General features: G+C 35.7%; 2 protein-coding genes across 2 annotated transcripts; both read left to right on the top strand.

Annotated features, from left to right (window-relative positions):
* The first annotated feature begins 10,021 nt into the window (after positions 1-10,021).
* Positions 10,022-10,693, top strand: LOC141841690 (basic leucine zipper 43-like). Its single transcript, XM_074729871.1, has one exon. The coding sequence runs from the start codon at positions 10,082-10,084 to the stop codon at positions 10,601-10,603; it is 522 nt and encodes a 173-aa protein (XP_074585972.1). The 5' UTR covers positions 10,022-10,081; the 3' UTR covers positions 10,604-10,693.
* Positions 10,694-12,986: 2,293 nt separating this feature from the next.
* On the top strand, positions 12,987-19,193 carry LOC141837232 (peroxidase 11-like). Its single transcript, XM_074724673.1, has 5 exons — positions 12,987-13,121; positions 14,975-15,043; positions 17,804-17,995; positions 18,136-18,301; positions 18,515-19,193. Exons 1-5 carry the CDS (start codon positions 12,987-12,989, stop codon positions 18,928-18,930), a joined length of 978 nt encoding a protein of 325 aa, XP_074580774.1. The 3' UTR covers positions 18,931-19,193.
* Positions 19,194-21,045: the final 1,852 nt, after the last annotated feature.

The following is a 21,045-nucleotide window of genomic DNA, read 5'->3' on the forward strand; positions in this document are numbered from 1 at the left end:
TCACTACCAATGGCCAATCCATACATCAATAAGTCGCCGCAATAATAACGATCTTATGCAATGAATGGCAAAGTCAATAGTTTGCCTAATTCTAATAGCCATTGTGTTAGTAAAACTAATCCTAGTGGACCTCCACCATTTATTTTATAATTTATGATGAATGTGAGTTGGGGCTCCGTGCCTTCCCCTCGTCACCATGTCGTGCCAAGCGAAGATGACGCAGCTCGTGGGCCTATTCTCCTAAAAATCCGGATCAGGTTGGAACGGGCACAGCTTGGTGCCGAGTCAAACTAACATTTTTTAATATAAAATATTGAATACTTTGAAGTTACAATAATATTTAGTAAAGATATCATTTTAAATATTAATTATTCCATTTTGAAGATTTTAAGGTAATTTTAAATATTTAAAAATTAGACCCAACCGCCTACCAAAACTCCACACGACAAGCCAAGCTGTGGTCACTGGTCACCACTTGAATCATTTCGGCCGTGCTATAAACGGTTCGGAGTGGGATGAATCAGGTCGAGTCGGATCCACTCTTAATGGGCTGAGTCAAGTCCAACATGCAGGCATGCGCCACCCACATTCCACACTGGATTGTGGGCGACCATCTCACTGCAGATGGCAATGGCAGACACCTAAATTCAACTCCTCTGCTGCACTGCTTGTTCTCCCCTTTATTTATTTCTTTCCTGCCGTATCTTTGAAAACAACGACGACGACACAAAGCGAAAAGGCATCTTTACGTGATCATCTGTCAGTCCAGATTGATTAGGCCAAACTATTCCCAAGTGATTCCCAAATTCGAGTGGGAAGCCACTGGATGAAATCGAGTGCTTCCAAAATGGTCCTGAGTGCTCGATGTCTGAGTGACCAGTGTGCTTCCCGAGTCTGAGCAAAAAACTCAGTACCGAGTTGAAACGTCTAGTGCTCTGAGTCTAGTCAAGCTATCGAGTACTTGAGTTGCCGAATGCCGAGTAGAGACTTGGCCGAGTCATCGAGTTGCTGAACAACGCATGCTCGCGAGTGGATGTTAAGTGGTTGTGTCATCCAACTACCAAGTTAGCCAAGTCTGAGTGAGTTGCTGCTACTCGAGCACCGAGTTAGGAAAGGAAGATGTCAAGGTTTGCATTTGACACTGTTTCCTTAAAATAGATTGTCCCCTCCAAACAATGCTTCGAGGTTACGACAGACATCTATTTTTCATGATACAATAGCAGACCGCGATCATCACCAAACATGGGTTGATCGTGACGAACGGAGCTTGTACTGAAATGCTATCACAGGTAGATTCATTGGGCGGAGTGTCCAATATAGAGAAGAAAATGGGAGAACGAAGATGGATGGAGTTTCTAAATTATTGTGTCTCCTGCATTCTCTTTTCCTCCTGCTTGTAGCCTCTTATGTAGGGGCTTTGTTCATTCGTAGTATGAATGGTCACGTAAAGATCATTTACTGTCTTTATCTGTTAGACTCGAAATGTCTATCGGAGACTATCAATGATTGACCGTTTCACTCGGACGGTTACAAATTCGCCATTAACATCTGATCGTTTCAGATCCGACATATTAATGCATCCGTTACACACTTGAGCAGGAAACAAAAAAAGAATTCGAGTGACAAAATATTAGTTAATCCATTTGGATAAATTTCATCCCAATCGGTCTTGATGTGTGCAAGTAGCCCTTATACAAGAGTCATCTGGGTGTGTTCGTTCTTCGCCCCATGAACGCACTTGATTTTGAAGAATTGTGTCTTTCAATTTTCTTCTAAGCGGTTATACTTCTTTCTCATATAAGTGATCTATTAAGAATATTTTATATTATTCTATTGAATCATTAAGGGTATGTTTGTTTCAATTTAAACATAATATTGTTTGATTCAACTTATTTATTTAGAGGAAATAAAACATAATCAATTTAATATTTATTATATGACACTTAATTAAGTTTATTTTTAGATTAAATTAAATTAATAATATTAATAATGATAATAAATTGATAGGATATAAAAATAATAGATTTATAATTTTTAAATTTAAAATAAATTTATATATTTTTAATAAGATATTATTAAAATAATTATTTCAATAAAATAATTCATTAAATTAATAAATAGAATTCATTAATTTAATTTTTTTTTTAATTTAAAATAAATTTTTCTATTTTTTAATAAAATAATTCATTAAAATAAAATAATTTATTATATTAATAAATAAAATTCATTAATTTAATTTTTTTTTAATTTAAAATAAATATATATATATATTAATAAAATAATTAGTTAAAATAATTATTTTAATAAAATAATTTATTAAAATAATTATTTTAATAAAATAATTTATTAAATTAATAAATATAATTCATTAATTTTATTTTTTTAAAAATTTAAAATAAATATATATATTTTAATCAAATAATTTATTAAAATAATTATTTTATTAAAATAATTTATTAAATTAATAAATATTTTATTTTAAAAAATAATTATCTCTTTTAAATTTATAAATATTAAAATTAAAATTTATTGAATTAATTAACTTAGTTTCAATTAGCTTTCCTAATATATTTCAATAAACTCAAATTTAAAATCGGAGAGTAATCATGAAAAAAATTTTGTTAACCTCCGAAATTGCAGAAAACCTTAGACTACCAAGATAATCATATTCCTAGGTTATAACTCATTTGCTGATGTGATGGTGATATTGTATTACTTGAGAATCTATCATAACCTGAATCAAACTTGATAACCTTGGACAGATAATGAAGATGATCAATGATAACCCCAAACCAAATACCCCATAAAAGTCATATGTTTAACCTACATTCTTTCACTAATCCATTGGGTAGTTCCCCTATAATGATCTATTTAGTCGGTGTAGTTACGTTGTCCCTTTGAACTTAGTTCTTTGGATCTCTAATCAGCATAGTTTAGGTTTATTTTGCACTAACATATTCCACTAACGTCAAGTCCATTCCTTGCGATGAGCTTGCAACTAATTCTCTATTTAACTCTTTAGTTAGCGAATCCGCTAGGTTATTCTTTGACTTTACATAATCAATAGTAATAACTCTTGTTGAAAGTAATTGTCTAATAGTATTATGTCTACGATATATATGTCTAGACTTACCATTATATAGATGACTTTGTGTTTGTTTAATTGTCGATTAACTATTGTAATGTATGTAAATTAGTCGACATGTGTTTCAACTATTTAGGAATATCTTTTAATAATTATCATAGACATTCAGTCTCTTGATCACACTTGTTAAGAGATCACACTTGTCAAAGATTCAAACTTAAATTCCATCATGAATCCGATTATGATAGTCCGCTTAGAAGATTTCCACCACTATCTCGGATTTGAACCTATCAGGTTCACCTTTGAGACTACAGCTCAAAGATCCATCTCTAGTCCCCTTCTGAGCCATATTGGCCACTTGATTTTTTTTCTCAGCTTTTTGCAATCCTATGACCATCTCGATCACACTAAGAAAATCCCATGAGCGCACACAACACGTCCGAGCTTGGACCAGCATAGCCAACAAAAATCCATGCCCAAGTTGAGTAGCATACTAACTGGAGTCATTACGCATCCAATTGGAGCGTATCCAAGCTTGGACCACAGCATACCCAGCAATGATCCATCTCCCAAGTCATGCAACTGGTCATCTATAGTCATTCCATATTCAACTGGAGCTCTCCATCCACCCTCACAATTCCTTAATCGTTTTCTTCGAGCTATACCCATTATAAAGTAAACCAACAAGGCAATTGAGGATGTAGCTCCGACATAGGAATTGTAAATGGTCCCATGCTTCCCTCAACCGGCTTGGTAGGTTCCTCTATCAAGAACCAAGTCGGATTTGCCGTGGTCAGGTAAAAGAATATCTTCTGTTGTCATCGCTTGAAATTTAACTTCATGAACTTTTCTGACTTTTTTCCATAGCTAATTGGAATGTTTACAATTGAGGCAGAGGGACCTTCATGTGTTGAGTCTTTTGCATCTCAATACTTTTTATGATCATCTTAATAAAAATTAAGAGTATACTGTCATACAATATTCCACAAGTTTATTGGATATATTTACCAGATTTACAAGGGAAATACTGAATTGAAATTACAATCAAAATTCAACTTCAGACTTATTTATTGAGAAAACTTAAGTTGATAATCTCAAGTTATCAACTAGAGCTGATTAGGCTTAGCGGCTTCCGAGTGATTCTTTAGCCCAGGTGGGAAGTCGCCAGATGAAGCCGAGTGCTTCCAAGTGGTCTTGAGTGCAGCGAGGCCTGAGCGGGTTGTGTGCTATTCGAGTCCGAATGAGAAGTCGAATACCAAGTTGGGACATCGAGTGATCTCGAGTCTGATTGAGTTGCCGAGCTACCGAGTACTCGAGTTGCCAAATGATGAGTAGTAACTTTGCCGAGTTGTCGAGCTATCTAGTACTGAGTTGCTGACTTGGTTGAATGACAAATGCTCTCGAGTGGACATCAAGTGGTTGCATCGTCTGACTACTAAGTGAGACAAGTCCGAGTGGATTACTGATGCTTGAGTACCAAGTCGGAAAAGGAAGATGTCGAGGCCTTCATTTGCTATAAGAGTTTTAAAACAAATTCATCTCTTCTGACAGTGCTTCGAGGTACAATGAACGTATGTTTCTCAAGATACAACAACATATCTCAATCACCACCAAACATAAGTCGATCACAACAAATTGATTTTGTACCCAAATGTTATCATGGGTATGGGTAGATTCATTGAACAGAGTGCACCATAGAGAGAAGAAAATGAGGGAACATAGTGGGTGAAATTTCTGAATTGTTGCATTTTCTGTATTTTCTTTTCCTCTTGCTCATAACCTCTTATATAGACGCTTCGTCCATTGGTAATTGTGAATGACCGCTGTTCCGGTTGAAATCTGCTTCTGGACAAATCACCGACGATCAGCCTTCGACACCAAAGGAGGGGGCCTGTAAACATGAAGAGAGCGTGAGAGGGAAGGTCGGGGGTGCCCTGGCGCGACCACTCTGACGCTCAAGTTAGATGGTGTCGGAGAAAGCTGGGCAAGCAGCAGAATAAAAATGAGAGGTGTGAGGCGAATCTCGCATACCTGCGCGGAGTGTGGAGTGGTTGTATATATCATAGAGGGGTGATGGTCTTGTCCCATTTTAATTAATGAATATGTCCCGTCGGCAGTAATAAAAATGTCAGAAAAGATATAAATATTAGATTGCATATTCCATTTGCACGTGGGTGGTAAGGCTGAATATGTCCCGTTGGCAGTAATAAAAATGTCAGAAAAGATATAATTATTAGATTGCATGTCCCATCTGCACGTGGGTGGTAAGGCTGAATATGTCCCGTCGGCAGTAATAAAAATGTCAGAAAAGATATAATTATTAGATTGCATGTCCCATCTGCATGTGGGTGGTAAGGCTGTGAGAGAGCAGGACCTGGGTGATCTGACTCGGGTGATAAGGAGGACTTGGGTAAGATAACACCCGTAACAACCGCATAATACTTCCTTTATTCGTCGGACTCAAAATGTCTATCATAGACTATCAATGATCGACCGTTTTACTTGGATGGTTACAAATTCACCATTAACATCAAATAGTTCCAGATCTAATATATTAATACGTCTGTTACACATTTGAACAAGTAGTAAAAAGACAGGGATTCGAGTGGTAAAATATATATATTATTGTTCTGCTTGTGTCAACACCGAGTTTGATGCATATGATCAAATTAGATGAAAGGAAAAGGAAACAAAAGGAAAATAAAATCAATATCATTTCATGATGTTAGAAATATATGATCATATGTTGCTAGTTTCAGGGTTGTGGACATAGCTAATTGCCTCTGTTGCCTCTATTTGCTCGTGTCAAAACTCAAAGCACGTTAGAGTGCAGATTGAATGTGAAACTGATCCGCTGCATGCCCATCAGTTTACGTTCCCATATATACTCTGGAGATTAGTACACATTGTTAAAGTGGAAAGTGGATTAAATAAGTTTATGAACTGAACTCGAGATTCATTTTTTTTTTTTTTTAAAAGTGTATGCAATATCAGTAGTAAAATAATTAACATAAGCCGTGGGGATCATGAAATTTTTTTAAACGCAATAAAATGAAGTAAAATAAAGTAAATATTTTGCAGAATAAAAACTATTCTCGAGGTTAACGAATTGTAAAAGAGACCAGACAAGTGAAATCCGACATCCTACGGTATTATGCTCCGATAGATAAAAGAAGTGTGGAATGATGAGATAGCAGTCAAATCCAACATCTTTTAATAATAATAATAATAATAAATATGACAATTAAGATATATTATATAATTATAAGATTGACATCTGTCAAAATTTATCAATATTATTTTAATAATCAATAAATTTTTTAAATAAAATTTCATTATTTTTAAAATTAATCGAATCATAAAAAATTAAATACTTAAATTATATAATAATAATAATTGATTAAAGAATCACACTTAAAATTATAAAATTCTTTAAAAACACTTATGTTTACACATATAGTTTTTAAAAAGCGTAAATATTTTTAATTTTACTCCTCCCGTGTTATATTCAAAGAACAATACTATGTTGGATTTCAAAAAATAATATCACGATGTTGATTTTTAAAAATTAATACTGAGATATTGAATTTTAAAAATTAACACGCATTTTAAATTCTGTGCACCACTGGTTTATTTCAATCAGCAACTCTCTTTTAATCACAGTATTTTTGAATCAAACATAAGAATAAATATTCTTAAAAAAATTTTAAAAAAAAACATTTCTCCGTATGAAACAACACACCATTAACTACTGAAACCAAGTTCAATAATATCTAAAATAACAATAAATAATATATATATATATATATATATTGAATACGCTTTCAAGATCACTGTGATCCCTGTTACAGCACCTCAAAAGGGCAATATGAAGTGTGGCACATTAATTGCCACATCAATATCATGTATCCCAACACGTACCCATTGAGCACCACCAACTCCCACTCCCGTTGGAAGAGCATTTGGAGGGAATGGAATCAATCATCAACATAAGAATGCATCAAAATCACAGTTGATCACATGCCAGATTGATTATTGTCCAATATTCACATATTAACTCAAGAAACAGAAATAACATTTAATTTATAATGCAAGATATTATTTCTATTGCATCCCTTAAGTTGCTAGAAGAAGAGCATATGTCTCACATTATGGCCCCCCAAAATATATATTTTGATCTCCCAAGGACTGAATCAGTAGGTTAGTGCCTTTAAAAGAGAAAAAAATGGAGTCAAAATGTGACATAAAGATGCCCAAAGTTGGTTGTTCTGGTGTTCTTAAGCAAGCACCAAAGAAGTGAAAGTTGTGGATATGTGTCAACCACAGCAGCCAAAAACAACGCCTTCCTCTCGCAATGATCCTTTCCCGGGATGCCCTGTAGGTGAGAACATGTTAGAGAAAAAAAAAAAAAGTTGGCAGTAGTCACAACCCAAAAGAATCACAAAGATTTGTTTGTCCTCCATCCAAGCACTGGATTGGGACTTTTGGAATTTTGAAATTACACAATCATATGTCCCCAACCAGACATGGATGGAGATAGTTTGACATGAGGAGAAAAGTAGATGTTTGAGGTTGTGGACAAAGATAATTTAGATGGTTTTTTCGTCAGTTCTAGTTGTTCTCATCTGAAAGGACTTTATATGAAGACCACAAAGATGAAGCATCGATAAAAGTAATGGTGCCCGAGATAGTTAAAAATGGATGATGATGTAGTATGCGAGACAAAATGATGCATCAGGAGAAAGTACTGTAAGATACCCTAAGCTGAATGCCAAATAATGTGAATGATGAAAACACACAGCAGATTTCCTGCTCATCTACTTGATCAAATTCATTTGACCTCATCTTTCGAAAAAGAGGAGCATGAATAAATATAATGGAGATATTACTATGAGACTCTTGCTCGGTTTTTGGCAATTCAAAGAAGTTGGAACAGATGCTAGTGTTTCCTCTAGTTGGTATCAGGTTACTAATCAGCTGCAAAACATTCTTAAAGCAAAGCCAGTACTAAAATAGAAAACAAGTTTTCACGAAAACAAACTATAAGAACTTTGTAAAAGCCATCGTTGTACGACTCTTGTTGCTTGCAGAAAGTTACAGATGGATTTTATTCTGTAAAAAGGCCTCTATCGCAAGAATTAATGTTGGCTCCACCTCAAAGCAATTTGACAATAATATAATCAATGGCGTAACAATGGCATGCATTTTAATGGAGATCATTGTCAGATGCTAAAGAAAAAGAAGACTGACAATGTCACTAGGTATGTATTTTACCCACCACCACAGCAACATAAGGAAACGTATAATTTAGATTCTTCTTGTCTTTCATTGTACTCGCTTGCCAAACCTGGATATTTGTCCAATCAAGAAAGAGGTTGTTCTTAGTGTACCACCATTCCCAAAAGGGATCGAGAAAATTAGTTTGATCCTGCATGTAATGAGATCAATAACATATCTCTCCAATTTAACACGCAAATTAGTTTGAATAAGAAAGAATTCACACTTGTCCAAAGTGAATGTGATGAAAAATAGAAGACCTAATCTAAATCAGGTAGTCATCGGATTCCGAGAATGAGGATAAGTCGCCCAATTTTTTTTAAGTGACTAATATTCCCAGGGATTGGAATTAGATCTATAAGATACTACTAATTTGATTTCTAATATGTGAAACTAATTTGATGGTAGTGCTCTCAAGGATTAAAAAATATTAAAGTGATATCATGCTTTATCTAACATTATTAGCAAATGATAGTCCTAATATAAGTTAGGTGGATTCCACCGGATCAGATTTTCAAACTGAGTCACTAGCTAGAAATTTTAGAACTGATACCACTAGGAAAAAATATAGTATATAGGTAGTTACACAAGGATTACATGCACAAATAAAATGAATTAAACCAATAGCTAAGGAAGATGACATAACATATATAGTACGAAAAAACTTGTGAAATTAGATAAAAGAAGCAGGTAGAATAGATTGATGATGCATGTATCTCAACAAAATTAAAAATGCTTATAAATAAGTAACAATAAAAGAATTTAGGCTTCACGAGAATGTAGATGTGACCACTAAAAATCATTAGGTTTCACTTTGAAGATTAGATGCTCTAAGAAATATATCTTGATAACCCTGCCAACCATATAATTTTTTGGTTTAATAAAAAAAAATGCCTCCATTAGAAGAAACTCCTTTATGTAGTTCTGAAAGGCTCTTGCATTTGTTTAAGACTTGGAAGCACTTCTTGTTGCATAATTATCCACTCCCTTCAAATTGATATGGTCCATAATGGTGCATTTGGCACTGTTCATTCACTTTATAGAAAGTGACTCCCATAGCATTATCATGAAAATAAGGCCATTCTTAATAGATAAAATAACCTAACACTTCTTGAAATTTTTATTTACCTCCGTTTCAATTGTTTACTCCCTAAAACCTAACCTTGATCTTCTAGTGCTGACATCTATGTAAGAGAAATTCTGTTTCCTAGCACTAATAATCATTATTCTCAGGTGTGATCCTTATCTCGCTCTATGTCCAGGACACAATTTGCATGTATTAGAACTGCCATGATCTATCATTCATAATCCACAAATAAAGTAAAAACGCCATGACATACTCCCACTTTATATATGTCCAAATGCCTGTCACTGTTAGCCAATAATAAATTACCTTAATGGTAACAGCACCATGAAGTTGTGATGTTATGAGAGGGTCCATAATTTCACATCACTGTTTGATGACCATCAGACAGTTTATAATGGCGACCACATAATAAAAGAAATCGTATATGCATTAGTTGCACATCTATCAGGTCGTTAATAAGGTGTAAAAGTGCTTTAGAATTTAGATAGTCCTCCCCTTCTCTACCTATTTGCACTATAAATAAAGCTGCAAACCTTCCACCTTTCCTCCTCTTCCCTCCAATATATGTTCACAACATCTCCTTCCTCCTTGACCCCTTTACTCCTGTCTATGCTACGCAAACTACCAAACTCATGCGTCCAGGAGAAGTTGCCAGCATTAGATACCTTTCACCTTCAAACTCTCCTTCTTTCGGAGCCCACTACAATATGCATCAAGGCAATATTAAGACTGCTAACTTTAGCTGTCTGTTTGGACCTCATTTTACTGAACACTTGCAGACCATGCCGGTGGTGCATGGCATGAATGTTCCCATTGCCTGCCTTACAGAGAGTGCAATTTCAGACAAGCCAGGTGGTGACAAACTAATCCAAGCTGAAGAAAGGAGAAAGAGGAGAATGATATCAAACAGAGAATCAGCTCGCCGATCCCGGATGAGAAAGCAAAAGCATCTCGGTGAATTGTACTCGCAGGTCATCCGTCTCCGGTCAGTAAATCATCAGCTTCTAAATGAGTTAAACCATGTGATGGGAGAGCGTGATCAGATCATCCAAGAGAATAGCTTGCTCAAAAATGAAGAAACTGAGCTCCAAATGAAACTCAAGGATCTACCAGCGAAATTTGCTTGTTCTCGAGAAGAAACAGGGATATCTTGATTGCAAGAGAACAGCTACAGAATCTCTTAGATATGAGACATGTTGTTTTCATGTTATTGTTTTCCTAATTCTTCTCATTTTCTCTGTGCGGCAGCCACATTAGAGTCTGTTTTACTGAATTATACCTAATTTGAGCCCCATCCAGTTATCTATGAAATGATATCAAATGCATGTGTCTAACAAACTTCAATATTAGCTCACCATCTTATCAGATCAAGATGGTCAGAACTTTTCTGGTTTAACCGAACAAGTATAATTCATTTACACCAACAAGACAGATGAGTTTTTCATCCAAATAGTGAGATAAACACAGAGAGAATATGAAACAATTGTGATTAGTTTTTATCATTGGAGTCCGATGAAAACAGATGGACGGTAGCATCCTGATCTCCACAACTTGAGCCTTAACACAATGAAGATATGATGCAATCTTAATCTTAATTGCACACTAATAACCATGAAAAAAGAGATCCGCAGCAGACAACGTCCTTCCATCCAAGAAAAATCACTCTTGCATAAAAGCTTAGCTTTGAGGTTTGAGTTGAGAAATTAAAGCGAATCATTACAAAGCCAAGAGTAGTGTTACACAATGATGTGATACAATTTGTGAGATGAAGTGGGTTGCTTTCAAATCAGAACTTACAATTTGTGCAACAACACCGGAAAAGTAGCTAGAATGACTTCGTACCATGTTCAGATATCTTGCGAGTGTCAATTAATAGTACAAATCTACCAATAATTATAAAGCACAAGAAAGTCTCACCAAAAGAGGCCAGCCAAATTGAATGCTCGGCCTACTTCAGATTTAGTTCGACAAATTTGTTTGCCTATTTTAGGTGACATCTTGATTTATTTTTTCAGCCACGACGTACAACCATTTCAATTACAAATCCTCCTTTGATGTTCTAACCTGAAGGTTTTGAGAAATCCAAGAATGTCTGATTCTACTAAGTTCAGCTAAATGTGATTGATTAAGTTTTCTAAGCTAAACATGTTCCGGCAATCCTATTTTTTAGAAGAAAATTTCTTTGCGTCTCTCCTACATCCAGTTGCAATAAACTTAATTTGCATACGTCCGGACCCTCAGTTTTGTTAAACAAAGTTCACATTTTTTTACCGTGTTACAAATTAAAATTGTATTAACTCTCAAAAACATAATTCAGTACACACCTTAATGAATGCAAAGTTGCAATAGAACGATACCACAGAAAGCAAGCAAGAAGAATCAATGAAGCGATACTTGCAATACAATAGCACCGAACACCCCTAGAATTTAAATCTATAGAAGTAAATGAGACATGCAGCGGGAAGCGTTGATTGATAAACGCCAATACAGCAAACCGTAAAAAAAAAAAAAAAAAAAAAAAAAACCAACCAATCTACCAGGAAGGAAGCGATTGCGTGTATGTTCCACGAAGAAGAATCCCCCCTTCGAATTCCAAGAGCAACGAACTCGCATATGGTTCGGGGTGAGAGGAGAGGAGAGGAGAGAATGAGTTGCCTCGTTAACGATGCTGTGATACTGAGACAAGCGGATCTACTCGAATAAACATCGGCAATTGACCAAAGGCGCATTTGCTGCATGCGGAATTCCCGAAAGCCGCGCTTAACTTTGATATCTCAAAAGAAACACTTTTTGCTGAATTTCAAAGAACAACATGTGATGATATATATTGATTTTTAAAAATTAACATCACTTTAGTATTGTATTTTGAAAATTAACCACCCATTTTTAAAATGTAACATCACAATACAATACTATTATATTGTTCTTTGAATTTTAACATCATAATGATTAATAGGAGGGGTAAAATAAAAAATAAAATACGTCTTTAAGAAATCTAAAATCAACTTTAAGTGCCTAATCAATTATTGAATAAACATTATAGTAGTTCCGCAAATTTTTATTAACAAATTTATTTTTCATAAAATAAATTTAAAAATGGAAATAAATACTTATTGTTAACCTTTTAGCACCATTCCGTTTCCAAGATCTTAATTTAATGGGTTCAGAAATTAAATCATAAAATTCAACCCGATCAAGAATCAATCATGATACTTATTAATTTTCATCTGTTTTGAAAATAATTCAAAATAATAATAATAATAAAAGATAAAACCATATACGATTTCAAAAAAATGGAGGATACATGTATTTCCATTAGCATGCATTTTTTATTCTTCAATTTATTTTTCTTTTTTAAACAATTTGTTTTATTGACACCTGTATTTTTATTTATTTTTATATTTTTTTTCAAATTAAAGATTTGATATCAATATTTGTACAAGTCGCATGCCACGTGGTCGTTTTGATCCACCTACAATCTGCTCCATGTGTATCGTCTTCTCCAGCGGCACCTGAGAATAGGAAGGAAGCAAAGCAATGGCGATCCTTCTCCGTCTCCTCCTCCTAGCGATGGATCTAACGCTCGCGGGGATCTCCCTTGCGTTTGCTTTTATGATCTTCGCCTTTGTCGCCGCTGTTCTCTGCTCCACCGCCTTCATCCAACACGCCAAGGCGCTCCCCCTTTAGCCCTGATTCCGCGTGCCTCCTTTTCATTCGGTTGATAGGTGCCTCCTAAACCCCCTACGATGGTTCGTAATTGCTTCTTGTGGGTTTACGTTTTCGTGAATTTGGTTTTCGATTATCATACTTTTTGAGATTTCTGCTTTGGATCTAGTAATTATGCCGATTGGCTTGGAGACCAAAATTTCTTTCGCATTTAACTCTTATGTTTATGATAGCAAACGTATGATCGTATCGAGTTCAGCTTCTTTGTTGGAATTGATGCTGGTACTTGATTCAGCTTTGATAACCTAGACCAAAAGGATTGCTACAACACAACAGTACATAAACATTCGACATTCAGTTGTGTTGAACATGTTATAAAAAATTGGAATTTGGTACTCTATCGATCTTATTCCGAGGCCAATTAACCCGGTTCTTATCCAAAAGGATTGCTACAACAGTACATTAGGCATTCCATTGTGTAGAACATGTTATAAACGAAGTGGAGTTTGGTACTCCATCGATCTTATTCCAAGGTCATTTTAACCTGAGTCTTATCTATGTCAAATTGTTGCTCCTGAAGTAACTTTTTGGCGATTCATTTTGGCGGTCGAAATGTTAGAAGGAATGGAAGTTTTGGTACGTACGTATAACTCATTTAAGAAGCTTGACATACCCTAATATTTGTAAACCAGTTCGAATCAACCAGTTATCAGACTATTCCTTGTGTTCTACACACTCCAAATCCGCATCATTGCTAGCTCCAAGATTGCTTCAGTGTCTTTGTGGTTGAAGTAATCCTCCCTGCATTGGTTGCAAACATTATCTTGGTGATATGCATTTACGATCAGCCAGATGATTAGCATCTTCTAAAAAGTTGTGCTACTAAAGGTGCATTGTATGTCCAATTGCTCTGAATTCCCCTTCTAGAGAGGAGCCTATTTGTTAGGAGTTGGTTATGGAACAAAAGCCAAAATAACAAAATCTAAATTCAAAAATTCCTTACAATTTCCAAAATTGAGTGGTCCAAGGTTATCTACCTCCGCCGTCCACTAGGAGGCTGTAATAGGATCATGTACAACCCGCTAGAGCTCCATCGCCAAATAGTCACACCATCTCCTTGTGCAAAGTGGAGCTGGTATATCTCCCTTATAAGCTGCTCATAGTCTTTTAGAGAACTATGTAAGCGAATATGATACTGTAGCTGATCTATTCATTGATGTAGTTATACAATTTCAATTGAAAAGCGATGCTACATTGCACTACTCTCGTCATTTGAGTTTGTTGACTGTCACTAAGTTTCATATATTATGAAAAGATCAATATCAACCTTTTTTTTCCTCTCTTAATACTCCCTCATTCTGTGTCGCAGGACTTAGACTAATTGGCTTGAGCTCGACATTTGGACAAATTGAAATGGAAAACCCTCTTAATCTAATACTATGTTACATTTAATTGGATTAACACTGATATAAAACACTTAAGCCACTGGGCATGAATTGCTATGTTTTTAGTATCCTTAAAACAAACTCCAAAGCTCGCATGCATCTGCTCACCCATGAAGTTTAAAATTGTGCTGAAATGTTACCAAATTTAGGTGTTTTACATTTCTGCTAATCATGGAAATTAAACTATCTTATCATATTAAAGTGGTTAACATTCTCTCGTAGTAGATGCAGAAAGCCTTCTCTGGAGAGCACACAAGACTGAACTAGTAACTACGTGAATACACTCATCTGACATAATATTCTTGGATGTTAATAACAACAAGCAATGAGTCCCAACTCTCTAATCAGCTATACTAATGTCGATTTCACCCAGTATATCTAGGTCTAACTACTTGTTACTGTTTGATCTTGCAGGTCAAAGAGCAGAGTGGTTTGATGGACTCAGAATTCCGATACCAGAACAATGATAAAACCCAAGCTCCTGTATGGCTGTTTTTAGTTCTATTGAAAAAAACACATGTAACATGTGAATTCCTCCACATATCCGTGTTTAGTCTCCATTGGCACACATGATCGTTAATAGTATAATGAAAAGTTGAGCTTTTACGGTTGATGTTTGCCTAGGCATTTTATTATTTTTTTTGGTAATCCAGGTATCTCGTTCTTACGATCAGACTAATCATAAAGGTGAGCAATCCGGTCTTATGGAAATTTTTCACTGACCATCAAGATAAATCGGGAACCACAAATGGATCCTGACGGATGATCCAACGTCACAAGTTTTTTGAACTCTCCAAGCATAAGGTATAATGTGCCTTGTATGAGATTTAAACTTTTATTGTCTAAGGAGCTTGCTCCACCTCTTACCATTGGTCCTTTATGATCTTTGTTTTGGTACAAATTTTGAGTTTAAATATCATTCCAAAATTTAAGATAATTTCAACACTATATCCAAATGTTAAGAGCATATATAGGCTTCAAGCCGTTGGTTCAATTATTATTGTTTCATTTTTTTTCAACTCTTCATCAATGATAATATAATATAACTGATAACTTAGCCTTATGTTGGGTAATCGAGGCCTAGGGAACAACATGCTCTCGCCTCAAGTCAAAGCTGGGTGGTGGAGCCATTGTCCCTCAATCCTAACTGACATGGGACCTCTTCATCGCATTAAATCCATCAACTCGGCACTTAATGAGTCATGAATAGGAGCATCCTTTTGATCAAAGAGGTCTGCAACCTTAAACCTCAAGGCGAGTTTGGTTCACGGTGATCTAGGTTATGTCCAAGGTTATTAACCTTGATTGATTTAGCTTACAATAATGGATTCCCGAGTAATACAATTTTACTGTCACATTAGTAAAATGTCTGCAAATGGCTTATAACTTCGGAATTCGATTACTTTACTTTCAAAGATTTTCGACGATTTTGAAAGTTAACAAATTTTTTTTCAAAATTATCCTTTTTTTTTTATAGTGATGACTTGTGAGTGGAGGCAATGGCTGGCGAGTGAGCAGTGGCAAGTGGCGATAAGGCGGCGGCGGCGGCAGCGAGCGATGACAGCGAGGTGTGGCGAGTGACGGTGAGACGTGGCGCGAGCGGCGGTGAGCAACAGCAACAAGGGAGAGCGGCGGCGGCGAGGCTAGTGACAGCGAGGCAAGCAGCTACGACGAGTGGCGGTGAGGCGAGACGAGCGACGACAGCAAGACGAGGCATGGCCGCATGGGTGAAAGGGTGAAGATGGCACAATGATTGAATGAGTGAACTTAGATTTTTTAATTAAAATTTTAATTAATTAATTCAATCAACTCCAAACTTAAATATGATAGTTTAAATAAATTTTTTCAAATTTTAGTCAAATTATTTTATTAATATATATAAATTTATTTTAAAATTAAACAATTCTAAATATATTATATTTATTTATTATATCTATTATCAATTTATTATTAACATTATTATTAATTTATTTTATTTTATTTTTTAAAATTAATTAAATATTAAATTAATTTAGTTGTAAAAATATGTAGGATTGAAATAGCATAATATAGTAAAATCTTAAATTAGATTATACATTAAAATTTTCAAATAAATAAATTTTATTATATTATCTAATATTGAATTAAATAATCTTAGATTATATTTTTATACATTAAAACTCGTAATCTTGATTTATATGATTACTTAATCAAAATTATATAGGATAATTTGAATTATGATCAAGCATTAATGATGATGTAATGTATATCACATCAAACTATTTTGTCATATTTAATGCGTGGACCAAATCCAAATACAAGCTTTGTCGTTCCATTCCTAGGCAAGGCTTGATCTTACGACTGTCTAACACAGAGAGCACTGCTGCAATCTTACCAATCCAAGTTTATTGATAAATCAATATATATAGAATCCACATCTATTCATATAAATCCTCTTTAATACTATAAATATGAGATCATTTAATTACTTTAATGATAATTAATCGTATATATATATATATTAATAAGTATAAATCCATTTAATAGAGATTTAAGCCACCAATATGTCCTTAATTAATCCTTCATTTAAACACAAGATATCTCAAATCAAAGGTTTCCTTCAATATATATCTTATTGCTCTTTTATTTCTTGCGTTGCCCTAATTAATTATTTTTAATACTCTAGCGATTAAACAGTACTCAAACATATTTGATTACCTCATAGCTTGACTTCCATGATATTGGTTAACCATGCCACCTAACCAATCAAATTCTAGGCTTTAATTAAAGCCTTCATACTTCGTACCAACCCTTAATATTAGTTGATCCCCCTTTTGACTCCATGCACGCCTCCTCTTCAGGCAGTTCACCATCCGACATACTCCATGCAACATATAAAACCATGCAGAATTTGCATTAATCCTCACCATCAATCATATACTGTCTGTGATATATCAGAAAAGCACAGGACTAGCAAGGGCAAACATGACTCTTTTCAACTTACTCTCTTGTTCGGTTTTTGTAGCTCTAGTACTGATCGGGGAGGCCTTCCTCCCCTCACAAGCACAGCATTGATAGGAGAGAAGAAGACATGCCCAACAGCACCGGACATCAGTACAGTTAGATGAAATGAAAACTTCTTAGCATATATATTGAGATGTATAACACCAAGGAAAATTAATTAATTGTGAGTGAGAGGATCAGTACTACGTAAAATTAATGCATTGATGGATATGTATATTAATATTTACTGAAATCTTTTAGGGTTGTGACGGATCAGTATTGCTTGACGACACCGCGACATTGATAGGAGAGAAGCATGCCGATCAAAACGTGAACTCTCTTCAAGGCTTCGAGTTGGTGGACAAGATCAAGGAGAAGTTAGAAGCCGACTGTCCTGGAGTCGTCTCCTGCGCCGATGTCCTTGCAATAGCAGCAAGAGATGCAACCATTCTGGTATATTTTAACTCGATCGTATACTTAATAATTTTTCATGGATCAGCTGCTAATAAATTAATTAGCTAGTGAATTTTCAAAACGAAAAATTAAAGTAAAGGAAAAAAAAAAAGTTGACGTGTGAGAATTTAATTTTTCAGGTTGGAGGGCCCTATTGGGATGTGCCAGTGGGAAGGTTGGATTCCAAAACTGCAAGCGTGGATTTAGCAAACTCAGATATCCCAACTCCTCAGCAACCTCTCGCCGCCTTGATCGCCAAATTCCTGGAGAAAGGGCTCTCTGTCACTGATATGGTTGCCCTCGTAGGTATGTTCCTAGAACAGGAACGTACAATCGATTAATATATAGGCTAGCTAGTGCTGATGGCAGGTTGACCCATCCCCTTGATATATATATGATGCACAGGGCTTCATAGTTGAGCCTCTTGTAAATTAAGGAATAGGAATATTATAAGAGTAGTGCCTGTCTTGCAAAATTATTATTATTTTGTTAAAAAAAAAATGCATGGATGTAATGCAGGGTCACACACTGTGGGCATGTCTCGGTGCGTCAATTTCCGGGAGCGTATCTACGGCGGCGACTTCCAGCTGACCTCCAAGAACGAACCATCGTCACAGGCCAACCTCGCCAAGCTCAAGGATGTGTGCCCGGCTGACGGAGGCGACGACAACGTCTCCGCCATGGATTACTACTCCCCCACCGTGTTTGACAACGCCTTCTTCGAGACGTTGTTGCAGGGCTCCGGCGTGCTGAGCTCAGACCAGGAGATGTACTCCAGCCTCCTCGGCTTCCAGACGTCGCGCATCGTCGACAAGTATTGGGCTGACGCCGCCGCCTTCTTCAAGGACTTCGCCGACGGCATGGTCAAGATGGGCAACATCACCAATCCTGAAGCAGGAGAAGTGAGGAAAAACTGCCGATTTATCAACATCTAATAGTAATTGGTCATTATATTAATAATTTAATACTATATGTTATACACGTGAGAAATTAAGCTAATTAAAATTTACATATGCGGTGCTCCGAAATAAAGTTGAATAGTGATGAGAGAATATATATTATGATTATATATATAATTGCACCAGACCCTAAACATAATTTGTCTATGAGGCGTATATATATACACACACACAACACGTGTATTATGATCAATCATTTGTTGTTGTGTTCACTTTTCAATGCATCACTGCTTTTTTTATGTACAATATTATTATTGGTCAGCGAATTAGTGGTTCGTAGGGTTGAATTCGAACCAGCTTTGGGTTCAGTGCGAGTAGGGCTAGTTCACCTAATTTAGCTAGGTTTAGTTCGGCCGAATTAATGGATGAGTAACGATCTTGTGTTCGTCGGCTTACCTAATTTATTAGTGTGAGAATATATAGCTCGTGGCATGAAAATATAATATATAGCGAGATCGATATTTACAAGATAAATTTGACCTTCACTGATCAGCCCTCCATGTGTTGTGTATTGCATTGATCTTGTGGGGTCGTTGTAACATCATTAATAGGTATTGTACATTGTTTTTCTTGTATTATTGTACGGTGTCTTATAAATACCATAGTTGAACTATACTTAATATTCATGTCAAATCCTTAGTGCTCCCACTTAAATTCATGAGTGATATAATGGAGAGAGAAATCTACACATGATAAAATCAAGTCAATAGTCAAATATAGAGGGAGATCAAAGTCAAATATATATGTAGGATCCAAGTGGTTATCCAACTCCCTCAGCTCGGTCACTCAACCTCCTCAGCTCGTCTACACAACTCCCCTAGTTTAGTCACTAAACTTCTTCAGCTCGGCTACTTAATTCCATCAGCTTGATTACTCAACTTCCTCAGCTCGGTCACCTGACTTCTTCAGCTCGATTACCCAACTCCTTCAGTTCAGTTACCCAACTCCTTCAATTCAATTACCCGACTCCTTGCAACTCAGCCACTTAACTCCTTAGATTGACAATGGCAACCCGACTCTCAGTTCAATTCCCCAACTCCTTTAGCTCGATCACCCATAAAGTAGATCACATAGCAAATATTTCGAAACACTTGACACCGCATGAGTTGTTGAGTGGTTATGTGACTATCAAATTCAATCTCTTAGATTCCCACCATCAATTGTGACGTTTGACAAATAGAGGGACCAATAACAATTATCAAATCTGATCCACCCATTAGCTTATACAAGGATGACAAAGGAGAATGATATGTCCGACGTGGAGATGCTCTTTTTAACGGATATATAAACCCCAAAGAAGATAAGCCCAAAGGTCCAAGGTTTGCACACTTTCTCAATAATACTCCACTAAGCTTCTTTTTCTTTCTATTCCTACTTTTGATCCCTCAAGTAATCTAACTTGAGTGTCGGAGTGGTTATGTCAAGCTTAATTATCTTGGCGTCCATTCTATCCTCTGATTGATCGTCTTGTAGATAATCCCTGTGTCCACTTCACTAGCAAGGATTCTGGACATCTTCTCCCTTCGCTAGATTATTAGAAGATCCGGTCAATAGCTCGTTGATGACTCACTCTCCCGAATCTCAAACGGGAACAATGAGTAAAAAAAATCTATTATATTTTTTCCACTAAGTATTTTACAACTACTTTTACTATGTTTTACTTGGCTCCTATTAACACATCAAAAAAAATCCCTTAGGTACCTCTTCACGTGGCCTTTACATATATAGTCGTTAATTTGGGTTGGATCCGTTGAATTGACCCACTCCGCCAAACAATTTAAGCGGATTGGATTGAAATTTTATCAACTTATTTTAAAATGGAGTTCAGATAAGCCAACCCGCCTAGCCCGCAACTTGCATGGGTTGGCCTATGGCAGGCTTGGGTTGGACCGAGGGTTGAGAAAATTTATTTTTTTCTTCAAAATTTAAAATTGAAGTATAAAACTCAATGGACTAGTGAACTTGATCCGTCTAAACCACAAGCTTAAAAATTTCAACTTAACCAATTTAAATGATAATCCAAATTTAAATTTTTTAATATTTTTTTATTTTTTGACAGACCTGTAAGTTGGTCCGCCTAACCCGCAATCC

This window comes from Curcuma longa, chromosome 11 (assembly GCF_044706935.1).
Source record: "Curcuma longa cultivar G26 ecotype Majalengka, Jawa Barat chromosome 11, ITB_CL_G26_1.1, whole genome shotgun sequence".
Taxonomy (NCBI): domain Eukaryota; kingdom Viridiplantae; phylum Streptophyta; class Magnoliopsida; order Zingiberales; family Zingiberaceae; genus Curcuma; species Curcuma longa.

Coding starts and splice junctions, on each gene's coding strand:
- LOC141837232 (XM_074724673.1), top strand. CDS start 12,987: ATGGCGATCCTTCTCCGTCTCCTCCTCCTAGCGATGGATCTAACGCTC. Junction 13,122..14,974: donor CCTTCATCCAACACGCCAAG/GCGCTCCCCCTT, acceptor TTGATCTTGCAG/GTCAAAGAGCAGAGTGGTTT. Junction 15,044..17,803: donor ATGATAAAACCCAAGCTCCT/GTATGGCTGTTT, acceptor GAAATCTTTTAG/GGTTGTGACGGATCAGTATT.
- LOC141841690 (XM_074729871.1), top strand. CDS start 10,082: ATGCGTCCAGGAGAAGTTGCCAGCATTAGATACCTTTCACCTTCAAAC.